At 38.1% G+C, this 17,055-nt stretch overlaps 2 protein-coding genes across 2 annotated transcripts; both read left to right on the forward strand.

The window, feature by feature from the left end:
• Positions 1 to 77: 77 nt before the first annotated feature.
• On the forward strand, positions 78 to 2,750 carry LOC127760082 (SNF1-related protein kinase regulatory subunit gamma-1-like). The gene is made up of 6 exons (XM_052284292.1): positions 78 to 630; positions 814 to 903; positions 1,078 to 1,239; positions 1,326 to 1,408; positions 2,007 to 2,195; positions 2,284 to 2,750. Exons 1-6 carry the CDS (start codon positions 223 to 225, stop codon positions 2,660 to 2,662), a joined length of 1,311 nt encoding a protein of 436 aa, XP_052140252.1. The 5' UTR covers positions 78 to 222; the 3' UTR covers positions 2,663 to 2,750.
• Positions 2,751 to 14,071: 11,321 nt separating this feature from the next.
• Positions 14,072 to 15,968, forward strand: LOC127771414 (dihydroflavonol 4-reductase-like). The gene is made up of 3 exons (XM_052297329.1): positions 14,072 to 14,313; positions 14,422 to 14,786; positions 15,173 to 15,968. Exons 1-3 carry the CDS (start codon positions 14,193 to 14,195, stop codon positions 15,803 to 15,805), a joined length of 1,119 nt encoding a protein of 372 aa, XP_052153289.1. The 5' UTR covers positions 14,072 to 14,192; the 3' UTR covers positions 15,806 to 15,968.
• Positions 15,969 to 17,055: the final 1,087 nt, after the last annotated feature.

Consider the following 17,055-nt stretch of genomic DNA (forward strand, 5'->3'; position numbering starts at 1 on the left):
TTCAGCGGACGACTCCAGAAAATGCAACACGTAGGCTGGTTCGGCAACCATGCCTCCCGCCGGCGGCGATCCGCGCGGCGCCGCGTGTCCCCGCGCATCCGCGGACGTGGCTGGGCAACTGCTCGCAAAAGGACACCGGACTACCGGAAGAAATACTCCCCGCAGTAAGGAACACATCCCACTGAACAGTAGTACTACAGAGTCTCACTCACGGCGTTGGACATGGAGACTGGAGCGGCGGGACAGGCCGGCGGCGGAGGACCGCCGGCGGCGGCGGCGGCGGGGGAGTACTGGAGCGAGGCGCTCAAGTCGTTCCTGGACCATATCCCCGTCTCGTCCGTCAACGGCGCGATCCAGCCCTCTCCCTCCCCAGGCAAGCACCGGTTTCTTGATTCCTACACGCGCCGGCCGGAGCCCGGGGGGGCGCTCATACGGTTTTGGTCTCGTGTCCGTGCTGCAGCGCTGGAGATCAGGCTCGATGGCTCCGTGCTGGACGCCATCGACTCCATGTACCGCAGCGATGTCGCCGGCGCGGTGATCGTCGACGATGTGCGGACTAGTTTCGGCAAGTTCGTCGATCGCGACATAGGATTCGTCGAGTTCCCAAGCCTCGTCTTGTGGGCGATTGAGGTAATAATCGATCGAATTGTCCGTCCGAATTAGCGTGAGATTCCATCCTTCAGCTTCTCTATTTTTACTGTGTTACTATCTACCAGTAGTATACTAGTATGTTTCTTGCTTAGAGCAAACTCTGCTATTTCTGCAAGTTTTTTTTTTTATGCTTTAGAAGTTATCGAATTGCGTTGTTTTTAGGAATTTGACAAACTGGGAAGTGGAGCAGGTGACAAAAACTCCGACTTCCTGACAAGTCTAAAACAGCACCCTCAGATTGCAGAAACAAAGGTACATGTTTCTCTGCTTTCAAGAAGTAAACACGTATCAGCGTGCTGTCATTAGTTCAGTAGTTCACTGAAATGAGGAAGTTGTTGATAACCGAATTGTTTGCTTGTGATTCAACGATAACATGGAAGTTATACAAATTTACATTTCGGTTTCTGCTCTGACAAACGGAAACAGATTGCCTGGTTAGCAAAGTCGTTCCTGTGGGAGCCATTCTTCCCCGTTCGATCCCATGATACACTCTTCCATGCAATGCTTCTCTTCTCAAAGCACCGCAGGATCAATGTGGTACCTGTTGTTGAGTTGATGAACTCCAGTGTTATTGGATTTGTAACGCAGGTACTTATTTGTGCATTTTTTTTGAAGCTTGATATTTTTATAGTAAGAATTCAATCATAAAGCTAATGGTTAATAGATCACACTAGAATGCAGTAATGGAATTGCTTCTCAGTTCAAGTGGTCTTGAGTGGCTCGATAAAATTGCAGACAAACAACTTTCTGAATTTAGGTAAGCCTTGATAATAAATGAAGTACTACCAGATTGCAGTTTTTCTTTTGTATCCAATGATAGGGGTGCAAGCAATAGAAGTAAATTGATTAAGTGATGAATATGGTTATTCATTTTTGGACTTAAACATATACTAGTGTGGCTGAGTGTGAGGCTAGAGGAAGTAGATCAATTATCTCAAAAAAAACAAGCTAGTGTACCAGCTCTTGCAATGTGCACAACTATGTGCTAATTCATTTTAGCTTTCAAAAACTGTTTGTTCTTCTTAAAAGTTCTAATATATGAATGGAAACGTATAAATTTTATTAAATTGTAGTTTTCTGCTATATGAATTGTATAACGGCAGAAATTTGGACTTCCGCACTAATTTGATTTTTCTTTTTTCTCTGGTCAAAATATTTGCATAATCATAAAAAATGAATCAATCTCAGCTTCTCACATGCATGAGCTAACTGTGCATGCTTTATTTTGCATGATGACTCATAAGTCGCAGACCTGAATTTGCATAGCACCTCGCTAGTTAAAATTGCTAGGCAGTGTTCCTGTCAAAAATGAAAAAATGTTGCTAGTGTGAACAGATTTCATTTGCATGTTGCAGGTTCGCAAATACGACCAAGCCTGTTTCAGTCTACTCAGATCAGACTCTCGCTGATGCATTGCATATTCTTTCAAAGGAGAAAATAGGAGTTGCAGTTGTTGACAGGAAAACCAGTTGTCTGATTGGATCAATACAGTGCAGCGATCTTTATCAGCTTCTGGACGATAGCTCCCTATTTAGGAACAGGAAGTAAGCATTGTTTTTCTTTCAGTTCTCTAATTCTTGTCCCTCCTCGACTCCTCGAGAATACTTTGCTGACCATATACATTCCTTTCAGGACATTAAGTGCGGAAGAATTCGTCAAACTGAAGAGCAAGGATGAGGACATCAGCACAGAAAATTCATCAGCTTCTGGTGGCCAAAATGTCCTCAGCCTCAGAACAGGGCAGAAGATAACAGCAGGCCTGCCTGTTACCAACCGCAAGTCTGACACCCTGAAGCAAGCAATGGAAAAGCTGACAGCGTCAAGAAGCAGCTGCAGCTTCATCGTCGACGAGCACGGGCGAGTCGAAGGAGTAGTCACGGCAAGGGACATCATCTCCGTCTTCTCCCCGCCATGCATGGACTCGAGGATCGACGGAGGCACCTTCTTCTCGGCTGCGCTTGCGCAGACCGGCTGCCGCGTTGAGCATGGGCAGATGATTCAGAACTCATAGTTTCTACCTCATCATCTAAAACAATGTTTACAGTTTTGTTACTTGCCTGCAGAGATTTGACCTTGCGATTGTTGGTTATTCATGTTGAAAGCTTGACATTTTTAAAATCAAATTTGTTTTAAAAAGTCAAACTTATTTAAGTTTAGTTAAGTTTATTAAAAAAACATAACAATATTTTCGACACCAAACGTACTATCAAAATATATAAAAGTATAAACATGCTATCAAATATATTCATGTTAGATTTAATTAAACATATTCATGTTAGATTTAATTAAACTAATTTGATGTTGTAAGAGATGTTATTTCTTTTCCTATCAATCATTTGATGGAACTTCATATAAGTTTGACTTAAACAAGTCAAAGTGTCGTCTTATAATATAAAGGAAAAAATCTAAATAACCCCCTAAACTTTAGATGAAAGTCCGTCTAGCACCCTAAACTTTGAAACCGGACATTTAATCCGCTAAATTTTACAATACTGTTTATATAATCCCCTAAGGTGATTTTGCATAGTGGTTTTTATCTAGTTTTTATATAAGTTGGATGAGTTTGATCACATATCATACATTTTGGACATATATATATATATATATATTAAAATTTTGACTTAAATCTTTCTTTTTCTCTTTATTAGCTCTCGCTTATAAAAAAGTACCAACATATAATAATAGTATGATATCATTGTATAAGGATAAATTGATGATATGCAAATATGTTATATTAGTTATTTAAAACTGTTCATTTAAGTTTCTAAAATATGCAAAACCATCATCTAAAACCACCTTAGGGGATAATATGGATGGTATGACAAAGTTCAAGGGGTTGGATGTCCGGTTTTAAAGTTCAGCGTGCTAGACGGACTTCCATCTAAAGTTTAGGGTGGTATCTCGACTTTTTCCTAATATAAAATAGATGGAGTATATAAAAATTGAACAGTGACAATAGGATGATAATTCTGCAGTTGACAAGGTCATGTTTTTTATTGAACTTACAAGGGCATGTTATCATAGGCTTTCTAATCTGTACCTGTAATTTTTTTAGAAAAAAAAATAGTTTGTCCCTTTTCTTTCCCCCAAAAAGGATTATTTTGTCACTCGAATATGCTTCACCGTTTTTCGAAATTTCGGTTATTTTAGCCCTCCCCCCCCCCCCCCCCCTCCCCCGGCAAACCAATATATCAACCGAAATTTTCAGATATTATCAAATGTTTGTTGAATTTGGTTAAAATTTATTCAAATCCAGTTAAAATTTTAATTTTTTTTTTCAAAAAGTGCCGAAAATCACGAAATTTCGGCCCAACTGAAATCACCGAAATTTTGGCCGAAATCGAAAATGCAAACCCTGGTTAATGTACGCTAACAACGACATTTAACACAACAGGTTCAATTCCCAACGTGCACCAGAAAAAGGTTAATTTAAATTGCCGAGCTTGAAGAATACTTTTAAATAAAAAAACCAACTTAGGATAGTATGTAATATCCGAGGACAATGAATTTGGATAAAAGCTTATCCAGATTCATTGCTTTATGATAGGTCACACCATATTTTAAGTTTTTTTTAACGGATGGGGAGCAACTATATTCCAAAAGACGGATATTTAGAAAAGAACGCGGGTTTTTCGTAAATTTTTGGAAGATGAACAGTAAACACAAATCTGAAGTTCATATACTCATATTACTGCGTTCTAAAAGAACTCACTACTGTGTAAATGTGGAATATAGTCGCCTCTGCAGGGTTGCCGGCCCTTCGGTTCGCCCGGACCAGAGAGGGTTCACTCTATTTCAGAATAGACAAGAAATTTGGGACATCGAATTCTGCAAAAAAAAATGTTTTTGAAAGTTACACGATTTCGCTGAATCTGAACATTTTTTTTTTGCCGCGTCAGCCAAACCGACCAATCTATCTATCTACCTATCTATCTATCTATTATTCTATTATATTATTAAAACAGCTTTGAAAGGAGGCACCACGTTCGCTGTGGGGGCTAGAAATTCTCACATTAATCGGAAAAAAAGAAAAAAAGAGTCCATGTAGAAATACAATTCAAAAATAGTTGAAATTCGGAATTAAAAATAAACACTATCGAAAGAAGTTTCCATATAAGAACTCAATACGAGATTAATCGAAATTTGAAATAAAAATATAAAAAAAATCCAAAATTAGAAAATAAAAGGAGAGTCCAAGTAGGAATATATTTTAAAAATAACTAAATTTCGGAATTAAAAATAAGGAATATTGAGAGAAGAGTTCATATAAGAACCCAATACGAGATTAGTTAATATTCGGAATAAAAATAAAAATAAAATTCAAAATTAGTAAAAAGAAAAGAAGAGTTTAAGTAGGAATATAATTTAAAATCAACTGAAACTCGGAATTAAAAATAAGCAATATTAAAAGAAGAATCCATATAAGAAACTAATATGAGATTAATTAAAATTCAAAAAAAATAAAATAATATCCAAAATTAGAAAAATTAAAAGATAGTTCATGTAGGAATACAATTTTAAAACAACTGAAATTCAAAAAATAAAAAATAAAAATATTAAAAGAACACTATACAGTATTAACTAAATTTTGAAAAAAATAAATTCTGAAATTAGAAAAAAAGAAAAAAGATTTCAATTAGAAATATAATTTATAAATAACAAAAATTCATGATAAAAAATAAAGACTATTGAAAAAAAGACCATCTATAACACATTACGAGATAAATTAAGTCACATGCCTATAAAAGAGTAGAGTGGTACACCAAATAGAATCCTAATGATGATTAAAAGGAGGGACGACAAGCAGGCCGTGAAGAAAACGGGTAAGGCGGTTGCCGGGACTTCTAGAAAGTAAAAAAAACCCCATTGTAATCATATTCGATTTTTAAAATCTCAATAACAATAAAAAGGAGAAGTAGCGTGTGGGGTGTATAGGAGTACAGTTGCAAAGCCGCCGATGGTTGGCGGGACTTCTAGAAAATAAAAAATGAATCCCAATGATAGTTATGTTTGATTTTTAGAACCCCAATGACAATAAAGAATAGGCGGCAGATGGGCCGTAGAGGAGTATAGTGGCATCGTTTGACGGGACTTCTAAAAATTATAAAAAATAAAACCCAACAAGACAATAAACTCTAAAAATTACAAGGTCCAATTTTTAAAGGCTCGAAACTTCTAAGAAGTAAAAAAAATGATAATCAAATTCAATTTTAAAATCTTAATGGCAATAAAGAAGGGAGGCAGCGGGCGAGCCATAAATGAATACAATGGCAAAGCCGTTGACGGTTTAGCGGGACTTATATAAAGTAGAAAAATGAACCCGAACGATAATTATGTTTGATTTGTAAAATCTCAATGACAATAAAGAGAAAAGACAGTGGATGGGCTGTAGAGAAGTATAATGGCAGCATTTGACGGGACTTCTAGAAATTATAAAAATGAAACCCAACGAGATAATAAACTTAAAAAACTATAAGATCTCCATTTTTAGAGGTTTTAAGGAGAATGAATAGAAATAATGGTAGACCGAGCAAACAAATAAAAAAGATATGACAGAAGTAAGGGGTAGCAGCTGGTGTGACTTTTAAAAACTATATAATTAGAAATACGGGAATAGCTATTTAATAAATCTTAAGTAAAATCATACTGAAAAATATATGATTTTGTTTGGTGCTAGCCGCGCAATTTTGCGCGGGCCACTCAGTTAGTTATATTATTAAATCAGCCTTGAAAGGAGGCACCACGTTTGCTGTAGGGGGCTAGAAATTCCCACATAAATCAAATCAGCCTTGAAAGGAGACACCACGTTTGCTGTAGGGGGTTAGAAATTCCCACATAAATCGGAGAAAAGAAAAAAAAACACGCCGATAGATTATAGTGGGTCCAAATTATAACGGTTGAGATCTTTCTTGACAGATATAGAACGAAAAATTCTAAAATAGAGTTGTAGAAATAATCCAATCGAACAATCTGTCTTATTATCTAATTAGTATTTGCTCTTTGTTTCCGACTCCGACTCCGACTCCGACTCCAGCTACTATACCAAAACAAACAAATACTAGATAGGTATTAATACCCCTGGTCATATGCCAGCAAAAAAAAAAAAGAGCTTTATTAACGTATGCTCCGGGAGGACGACGACTATTGGCTAGCAAAAAAAAATCTTCCGGCTTCTGGTAGTCCAAAAGGTAGCACTTAAGTTATATTTCTAGCAGCTAGATGCACCCAAGCGTATATAGCATCTATTATGATGCATATGACTAAAATTATTAAAAGAAAAATCCATCTAAATTGAAAAATATATTTATAAATAAAGGACTATCTAAATCTAAGACAGATCCAACAATACTTTGAATTTAGAATAAAAAATGAAAAAATATTTGATTTCAATTTTCAGGATAAATTTTGTAGTATAACCCGTACATCACTAAAATTTTAAATAAAAATACTAAAATTTTTAAAAGAAAAGTTAATATTAAATACCGTAAAAATAAATAACAATAAAATGACGGAGTAGAATATTGGAACATGGACCGTCGAAAGCATCCTTGGTTGATTGATCCATCGTCTCAGGCGGGTCCCCTGCACTTACGGTTCCAGGAACGTGGTGGCAATGAGAATTGAACCGATTGAATTAACTATAATATAACAATTACACAACAAAAGAAAAGGAATTATGGAAATGAGTTCAAATGGAAGATAAAAATCAGTCGCTAAACGAATCTCAATTTGTTGAACGTTGTTTAATTCTCACATTAATCAGAGAAAAAGGAAAAAAAATCTATTAGAAATACAATCCAGAAATAACTAAAATTTGAAAAAATAAATATTAAAAAAGGTCCATGTAGAATACAATACAATATTAATTAAAATTTGAAAAAAGGCAAAACCGCAAACCGTTTGACAAAACTTCTAGAAAGTAAAAAAGTGAACCCAGATGATAATTATGTTTAATTTTTAAAATCCCAATAACTACAAAGCGATGAGGTAGCGGACGGGCTGTAGAGGAGTATAATGAGCGTTTGACGGAGAGAATATGCCGTTAAGCAGCACGGTCGCGATGGTTTACAGGACTTCTAAAATGTTAAAAAAAGACCAATGATAATCATGTTCGATTCTAAAATCTCAATGATAATAAAGAGGGAGACAACTGGCAAGCTATATAGCAGTACAATGACAAAGCCGCCGACGGTTTGGTGGGACTTTTAAAAAATAAAAAATGAACTCAAATGATAATTATGTTTAATAATCTCAATAATAATAAAAAGAGGAGGTAGCGGACGGACCTTAGAAGAGTATAGTGACAGTGTTTGATGGGACTTCTAAAAATTATAAAAACGAAATCCATCAAAACAAATAAACTCTAAAATTACGAGGTCCAATTTTTAATGGTTCCAAGAAAAATGAATAGAAACAATGATAGATCGAGCAAGCAAATAAAAGAAGGGTCGACAAAGAAGTAAGGGGTAGCAACTGACATAACTTTTAAAAACTATAAAATTAGAAACAAGGGGTTGATAAGGTTTGATTTTTTAAAATTTTAAGACAACGAGATAGCTATTTAACAAATTTTAAATAAAATCATAATAAAAATAGATAATTTTGTATGGGTGCTAGTAGCGCAATTGCGCGGGCTACCCAGCTAGTTATATTATTAAAACAGCTTTGAAAGGAGTCACCACGCTCGCTCGGAGAAAAAGAGAAAAATATGGACCGTTCGAATGTGATAGACTAGATTTTAATGGTAGAGATTCAATGACAGCCTGTATGTAAGTTTGACTTGATTTGTTTTGTTATTTCAAATCTGTTATACTTTGCATATTACCAAATGTACGTCTTAGAAACAAACACAAAAATAGGAAACTAGCTTTACCAAACAAAAATTTGTGTCTGGTTCCCATGGATAACTGCCTAATTCCTAGCTAAATACCAAACAAAAATAAGCAATCACCTTAACCTCCAGCAGATTAAAGTACTCTTATTAGTCTTTATTCTTAAGAAGAGGTCTAGGCCAACTATTTAGGGGGAGTTTGGATGTGGCTGAAAAATTTTAGTTCCTGTCACATCGGATGTTTAGATACTAATTAGAAGTATTAAATGTAGACTAATGACAAATCCCATTTCATAACCCTGAAATAATTCGCGAAACAAATCTATTGAGCCTAATTAATCCATGATTAGCATATGTGATGCTACAGAAAATATTCTCTAATTATGAATTAATTAGGGTTAAAAAATTTGTCTTACGGATTAGATTTTATTTATGCAATTAGTTTTGTAAGTAGTCTATATTTAATATTTTAAATTAGTGTTCAGACATCCATATGACGGACTAAAGTTTATTCCTGGATCCAAACACCCCCTTAGAAGTAGCACTTTCCAGACAAGATGTCAGAAGCGTATACAAATAGAGAAAGTTTGCGTGCTTCAGAGAAAGAAACATAAAGGATAGCATATGCATAGTTGCATACAGCAAAGCAAACAATCCAAGTAAAACTATATTAGTCTTTACTTTGGATACATATTGTCCCGTTCTAAAATTACACATTAATTAAAGAACAGCAATATAATCCAAGGAACTAGATCGTGGTAGGATCAAATTATAAGATGTATTTTCTCCATCCCAAAACAAATCAACTTTCATATACAAATCTAATATAGGGCATGTTTAGATCCCCTGGCAAGTTTTTTCACCCTATCACATCGAATATTTGGATATATGTATGAAATATTAAATATAGAAAAAACTAATTACACAGATTGCATGTAAATTGCGAGATGAATCTTTTAAGCCTAATTGCTCTATGATTTGACAATGTGTTGCTACAGTAAAAATTTACTAATGATGGATTAATTAGGCTTAATAAATTCATCTCACAGGCGGATTCTGTAATTTGTTTTGTTATTAGACTACGTTTAATACTTCAAATATGTGTCCGTATATCTGATGTGACACAATAAAAATTTTCACCGCAGGATCTAAACACAGCCATAGACACATAGCTCCATCCCAAAATTACCACATTAAACCAAAACAAACATAAGGACAATTGTGTTTTTACCCTTATTTTAGAATGTAGTTGAGATTTTGTCCTTATTTTTTAGGGTTGGTGATTTTGCCCTCGCTTTTTATAAATGAAGCTACCGTTTACCCTTGTTTTGGATGACCATGTAGATAGACCCAGATTAAGTGAGTTAAAACAAGAAGAAATTTCTAAGAAAATGTGGAAAGGACCATTATACCCTCCAAAGCAAATAATAGCCTGGAGTCCATCCAGATCTGTCTGCCTATTCCCCAATCGGCCAACCCAACCCTTAACCCGAGCGTCGGTGTGCGGGCGAGCCAGCGGCCGGCTGCGGTTGGGCGACGGAGTGGTAGTGGCGTAGCTGAGCGGCGCGGGAGAGGAGCCAGGCAGCACGAGGAGCGCGCGGGCAAGCGACGGCAGTGGCGCGTTGGTGTTGCGGACATCGTCAGCGTCGGGCCGGAGGAGAAGAAAACCCGTCGAACCTGCAAGAGCTGCTGCTGCCCCGGCTGCAAGCCTGCAACTCCTGCTGTTCCTACCAAAACCATTGTGCCGTCGGCAGCTTCGTCGTCCTAGTCTTCGAGGAGGAGGCCGAAGGCTACGGCTACTTCATTGTTTGATTTTGTTGGTTTTCTTTTCTGGTTAAGCTCGTTAATTAGGGACTGCTCCTACGCAGGTGCTCCCTCCAGTGCTCCTTACGCATTAACATTCTCTGGTTCTTCAGAGATGGGAGGATTTAATGAGGTATTATTAAGTTTCCAAATCTGCTCTAAAATGGCGAGCAAATTGTTTTCACATCAAACACTATATGATTCATTCACTGTGTTGTCTTTTTTGATTAAATCCTAACAGGATCATGTCCTGCAAATTCTCTATTGCCTCGTAGAAGTGGGCAAATCTACCAGGGCAAACTTGTCTTTTTATCACCAAATTAACTCCGTTAAGTTCACTTAACAGAAAGGGGCAAACCTGAGCTTCAATTTCAAAAAGCAAGGGTAAAATCACAAAGTAAGAGGGGTAAAATCACAATTGCAATTAAAATGGGGTAAGAATACAATTGCCCCCCAAAAACATAAGCACTTATTGACCAAATTATAGCGTTGTACTTCATCTGTCTTTTATTTACAAATTTACATACAAAAGTTGATTTATTTTGAGACAGAGGGAGTCATTAATAACAATATTAATATTTATGTACAAAGTACAACTATATATTTAGGGGAAAATTGTATACTAAAACAAATCCTATTTTATTATTATTTATTAATTGTATTAAAATATAATTGGATATATAAAAATGGGAGTACACATGTGTGAGCATCTCTAAGTGACGAGGAAAAGGAATAGCAGAGGACAAGCCAAGGGTCAGTAGGGTAATGGCAGCTAACGAGACTTTGAAAAATTATAAAATAGAACGCTAATGATGACCATATTCGATTTTTTTTTAATTTCCAATGACAATAAAAAAGGAGTGGTGGGAAGGTGACAATGGTGTAACAAATTTTTATAAACTATAAAAATGAAACCCAAGGATGACCAAGTTTGATTTTTAAGAATCCCAATGACAATAAAAATAAATGTGATTGGTGGGCCATAAAGGGTTAGGTGATAGCGATTGACGATACTTCTAAAATATATAAAAGAGAAACCCAAGATAATCAGGTTTGAATCTTAAAATCCTAACGACATTAAATAGGCGGGGTGATAGGTGGGTTGTAAAGAGTCACAGTCAGACTTTTAAAAATAATAAAAACGGAACAACGATGACCAGGTTCAAATTTAAAAATACTACTAATAATAAAAACGATGGGTGGCGGGCAATTGGCGGGGCTTTTAAAAACGATGATCATATTCGATTTTTTAAATACCGTCAACAATAAAGAGGAGGAACAACGCGCAGGCCATCAAGGAGTAGGGTGATGGCGGTTGACATGACTACTATAGATTATAAAAATAAAACCCCAATGCTAATCAGATTTGATTTATTCTATTGAAAAAAAAATGAGCGAGAGGCGGACGGTAGGAGTAGAGTAATGACAGTTAAAAACTATAAGAACGAAACAGTGATGGATAATGTTTGATTTTTAAAGTACCAAGAACAATTAATAGAAATGGTAGCCAGCCAGGCAAGCAACTGGAGGAGCGACAAAAGAGAGGGGTGGCGTCTGATGCGACTTTTAAAACTATAATATTATAAAGTTGATAATAATAATGTTAATTTAAAAATTATCATGTGGAAATGAGTTAACCTTTTACAAATTTTCAAGAAAATAAAGGGTAAAAAATTAGATGATTTTATATCAGATACTTAGCCGTGCAAATATGTGGGCCACCCTACTAGTTTTTCGCTGAATCTGAATAATTTTGAACGGTAAAAAAAAACCGGTTCATTCTGTCTCCTCTACCTGTCGTCTACACTTCACGAACGACGCTGTCATCACGCTGCGGATGCAGGTTACAGTTTACACACGTACTAAATGCACCGGCCCTTCAAACGAGAACCGGCCGGTGTGCACGTGCACGTAGCTCACACCTACCTATCAAAACGCTGGTCATTCTGTTCTAGCTTGTTAGGTAGTACAAGTGTGTGAGAGAATCCATTATATGCTAAAAAAAACATAAGCACTTACAGACGAAATTATAGCGTTGTACTTCATCTATCTTTTATGTACACATTTACATACAAAAGTTAATTTATTTTGAGACGGAGAGAGTGATTAATAACAATATTTATTAACAAAGTACAACAATATATTTAGGGGAAAAATTGTATACTAAAACAAATCCTATATTATTATTATTTATTAATTGTGTAAAAATATAATTGGATATGTAAAAATGGGAGTACACATGTGTGAGCATCTCTAAGTGACGAGGAAAAGGAATAGCAGAGGACAAGCCAAGGGTCAAGTAGGGTAATGGCAGCTAGAGAGACTTTGAAAAATTATAAAATAGAACACTAATGATGATCAAGTTCGATTTTTTTAATTTCCAATGACAATAAAAAAGGAGTGGTGGAAAGGTGACAATGGTGTAACAGATTTTTTATAAACTATAAAAATAACCCAAAGAGGACCAAGTTTAAATTTTAAGAATCCCAATTGCAATAAAAATATGTGCGATTGGCGGGCCATAAAGTTATTAGGTGATAGCGGTTGACGATACTTCCAAAATCTATAAAAGGGAAACCCAAGTTAATCAGGTTTGAATCTTAAAATCCTAACAACATTAAAGAGGTGAGGTGATAGGCGGGCTGTAAAGAGTCACAGTGGTTGACGAGACTTTTAAAAACAATAAAAACGGAACAATGACGACCAGGTTCAAATTTAAAAATACTACTAATAATAAAAACGATGGGTGGCGGGTGAGATGTAAAGGAGTAGAGTGGCGGCAGTTGGCGGGGCTTTTAAAAACGATGATCAGATTGGATTTTTTAAATGCCATCGACAATAAAGAGGAGGAGCAACAGGCAAGCCATCAAGGAGTAGGGTGATGGTGGTTGACAGGACTTCTATAGATTATAAAAATAAAACCCCAATGATAATCAGATTTGATTTATTCTATTGACAAAAAAAAGATGAGTGAGAGACGGACCGTAAAGGAGTAGAGTATTGAGGGTTAAAAACTATAAGAATGAAACAATGATGGATAAGGTTTGATTTTTAAGGTACCAAGAACAATCAATAGAAATGGTGGCCAGCCAGGCAAGCAGCTGGAGGAGCGACAAGGAGAGGGGTGGCGCCCGATGCGACTTTTAAAACTATTAATGATAATGTTAATTTTAAAAAATATCATGTGGAAATGAGTTGACCTTTAACAAATTTTCAAGAAAATAAAGGGTAAAAAATTAGATGATTTTATATCGGTGCTAGACGTACAAATGCGTGCGCCAACCTACTAGTTTTTGGCTGAATCTGAACAATTTTGAACGGTCCAAAAAAACCGGTTCATTCTGTCTCCTTTGCCTGTCGTCACGCTGTCATCACGCTGCGGATGCAGCGTACTAAACGCACCGGCCTTTCAAACAAGAACCGGCCGGTGTGCAGGTGCACGTAGCTCAAACCTACCTATCAAAACGCTGGTCATTCTGTATACTCCATCCGTCCAAAAAAAACAAACCCTAATTTCCGTGTCCAACGTTTGACCGTCTGTCTTATTTAAAAAAATTATAAAAAAAATTAAAAATACAAGTCACACATAAAATATTAATCATGTTTTATCATCTAACAACAATGAAAATACGAATTATAAAAAAATTCTATATAAGACGGAGTTTGACACGAAAATCTAGAGTAACTTGTTAGGCAGTACAAGTGTGTGTAGCTATACTCCCCCTGTCCTGTACCAGCTTATATATATGGGCGAGCCAACGAGCGAGAGCCATCACCAAGTGCAAGGTAGCTATCATATATTCTGCGAATCCAACACAAGCACCGCGGCGTAGTACTACTACTTGCGCGCGCGTGTTAGATTCGCGTGCGAATCCAACACAAGCAGATCGATCACGCACGGTACGCCATGGGCGAGGCGGTGAAGGGACCAGTGGTGGTGACGGGCGCGTCGGGCTTCGTCGGCTCATGGCTCGTCATGAAGCTCCTCCAGGCCGGCTACACCGTCCGCGCCACAGTGCGCGACCCCTGTGAGCTCTCTCATCGTGCACTCTCTCTCCTCGTAGTTTACTGACTCCAATTATATATGCCGCTTGCTTGACTCTGACAAGTGTACGTGTTGTTGTTGTTGTTTTCAGCTAACGTTGGGAAGACGAAGCCGTTGCTGGAGCTGGCGGGGTCGAAGGAGAGGCTGACGCTGTGGAAGGCCGACCTGGGCGAGGAAGGCAGCTTCGACGCGGCGATCAGGGGTTGCACGGGCGTGTTCCACGTCGCGACGCCCATGGACTTCGAGTCCGAGGACCCGGAGAACGAGGTGATCAAGCCCACCGTGGAAGGGATGCTGAGCATCATGCGGGCCTGCAGGGACGCCGGCACCGTCAAGCGCATCGTCTTCACCTCCTCCGCCGGGACCGTCAACATCGAGGAGCGGCAGCGCCCCTCCTACGATCACGATGACTGGAGCGACATCGACTTCTGCCGCCGCGTCAAGATGACCGGATGGGTATGTATCGAAAATGTTGTCGTGGGTTAGGAACAACGATCCTCCACGTACATAAAACGAAACGATAAGTTAACATGAGCATGATTAATATTAGTATGGTATAATTGATATTTGTTTAAAAATATAAAAAATATTAATATGATTTTTAAATAACTATTTTATAGAATTTTTTTTATGAAAACACAAGGAAACAGAAATTGAGAAATAGTACGTTCAAACTCACCCTTAAGCAACTGAAACTAACTTAGCACGTGAATTTGGCCGTGTGAGTCATATGATATGAAGGTCGGGGATGTTTTTTTTTTTTTGCGGGGATGTAATTAACTAATTATGTAAACCATTTCTATTGTCTAAAAGAAGTTAGCAAGTGTTAATTGTGGTGGCAGATGTACTTCGTGTCCAAGTCATTGGCGGAGAAGGCCGCCATGGAATACGCGAGGGAGCACGGGCTGGACCTCATCAGCGTCATCCCCACGCTCGTCGTCGGGCCCTTCATCAGCAACGGGATGCCGCCGAGCCACGTCACCGCGCTGGCGCTGCTCACGGGGAACGAGGCCCACTACTCGATCCTGAAGCAGGTGCAGTTCGTCCACCTCGACGACCTCTGCGACGCCGAGATCTTCCTCTTCGAGAGCCCCGAGGCGCGCGGCCGCTACGTCTGCTCCTCCCACGACGCCACCATCCACGGCCTCGCGACGATGCTCGCGGACATGTTCCCGGAGTACGACGTGCCGCGGAGCTTTCCCGGGATCGACGCCGACCACCTCCAGCCGGTGCACTTCTCGTCGTGGAAGCTCCTCGCCCACGGGTTCAGGTTCAGGTACACGCTGGAGGACATGTTCGAGGCCGCCGTCCGGACGTGCAGGGAGAAGGGGCTTCTCCCGCCGCTGCCGCCACCGCCGACGACGGCCGTGGCCGGCGGAGACGGCTCGGCGGGTGTGGCCGGCGAGGAGGAACCGATACTGGGGAGGGGTACCGGGACGGCGGTTGGTGCTGAAACAGAAGCGTTGGTCAAATGAGTGTTGACTAGTGAGTCCAGAGAGCGTTATTGAAATTGATCGTGTTTCGCTGCTCCTTGCCTCCTTGGCTTCGTCTATTTCACAATGCGAGATTTGGAATAAATCAGAGCGGTTAATCCTGTAAGTTCATATGTAACGTACCCATTTGATTTTTTATTGGTTACATACGGTTCCTCCCTCCGGTTTCATTTTAATTGACGCTTTGGACAATAACACGCTTTACAAGATATACTTTTGACCTTATTTTTCTATTATAATATATACAATAAATAAATACATGTTTACTTTTATTATAGTGTTTTGAAAGACAAATCTATATATTTTTTAGTTTTTTTAAACTAAATATTTTTAAAGTTATTGTTGGTCAAAGTTATAAAAGTTAACCTCAATCTTGTCTAAAATATCAATTAATATATAACTAGAGAGAGAGAGTACATGTTTACCACCTTAAAATATCTTACCTTTACACGTGCTCCTAGAGAGCTCCCATAGAGAGAAATTTTGAAGCAGCAAAGCAAGAGAGAGAGAAAGGATTCAAGTGAGTCGTTTTCACGAATAGCCTTAGGCCATTCGTAGTACAGGTTTTATAAGAGTTTCAATCTTATCAAATAAGGTATGATAATGTCATGAAATTTATTAAGAGAGAAAGAATAAGTTTTATTTAAATGAAAATTGGTTTACACACTTACCTATGACTTAAACAGAATGAAACCCCCATTATAGGACCGTATCATTTCATCCCATGCCTTGGAATTGAAAATGAAACCTCATTGTGATCAAATAGTTTTGTAACACCATTAATAATTAAATGTTACGGATAGCATATAAAATCACAAAATAAAACTATACTTTTCACTTGAACCTGAAACCAACAAAAAAAAATTTCTCATGATAGCAACATTGACAAGGATATTAGTAGGCAACCAGTGAGAGATGGAAGCAGAAGGATGATATCATCTAAATATAATTTCCTCTATACAAACATCTGCAGAGGATGATGTTTTAAGAATTTAATTTAAAAATATATATATTTTTTTATAATTTGCGTTTATATACTTGGGTGGTAAGTTTTAGCAAAAATATACTTATTCCACGCGCTGGATATGCGGGAGGGAGATGATAACGCAGAGCGGCGGCGCAGGAGCGCAGTACCGCGGCGTGGGAGTGCTAGACCGGGGGTGTAGAACCAAGTCGGTCCGCATGGCGGCTGTGCGCGTTGCTGTTGTCCGTGGAACTGGCCGCCGGCCCGT

The sequence above is a fragment of the Oryza glaberrima genome, chromosome 1 (genome assembly GCF_000147395.1).
Source record: "Oryza glaberrima chromosome 1, OglaRS2, whole genome shotgun sequence".
NCBI classification, from domain to species: domain Eukaryota; kingdom Viridiplantae; phylum Streptophyta; class Magnoliopsida; order Poales; family Poaceae; genus Oryza; species Oryza glaberrima.

Excerpts from the sequence above, each read along its gene's own strand:
- LOC127760082 (XM_052284292.1), top strand. The coding sequence starts at position 223 with ATGGAGACTGGAGCGGCGGGACAGGCCGGCGGCGGAGGACCGCCGGCG. Across the intron at positions 904-1,077 it reads CTCAGATTGCAGAAACAAAG|ATTGCCTGGTTAGCAAAGTC; the intron begins GTACATGTTTCT and ends AAACGGAAACAG. Across the intron at positions 2,196-2,283 it reads TCCCTATTTAGGAACAGGAA|GACATTAAGTGCGGAAGAAT; the intron begins GTAAGCATTGTT and ends CATTCCTTTCAG.
- LOC127771414 (XM_052297329.1), top strand. The coding sequence starts at position 14,193 with ATGGGCGAGGCGGTGAAGGGACCAGTGGTGGTGACGGGCGCGTCGGGC. Across the intron at positions 14,314-14,421 it reads CGCCACAGTGCGCGACCCCT|CTAACGTTGGGAAGACGAAG; the intron begins GTGAGCTCTCTC and ends TGTTGTTTTCAG. Across the intron at positions 14,787-15,172 it reads GCGTCAAGATGACCGGATGG|ATGTACTTCGTGTCCAAGTC; the intron begins GTATGTATCGAA and ends TTGTGGTGGCAG.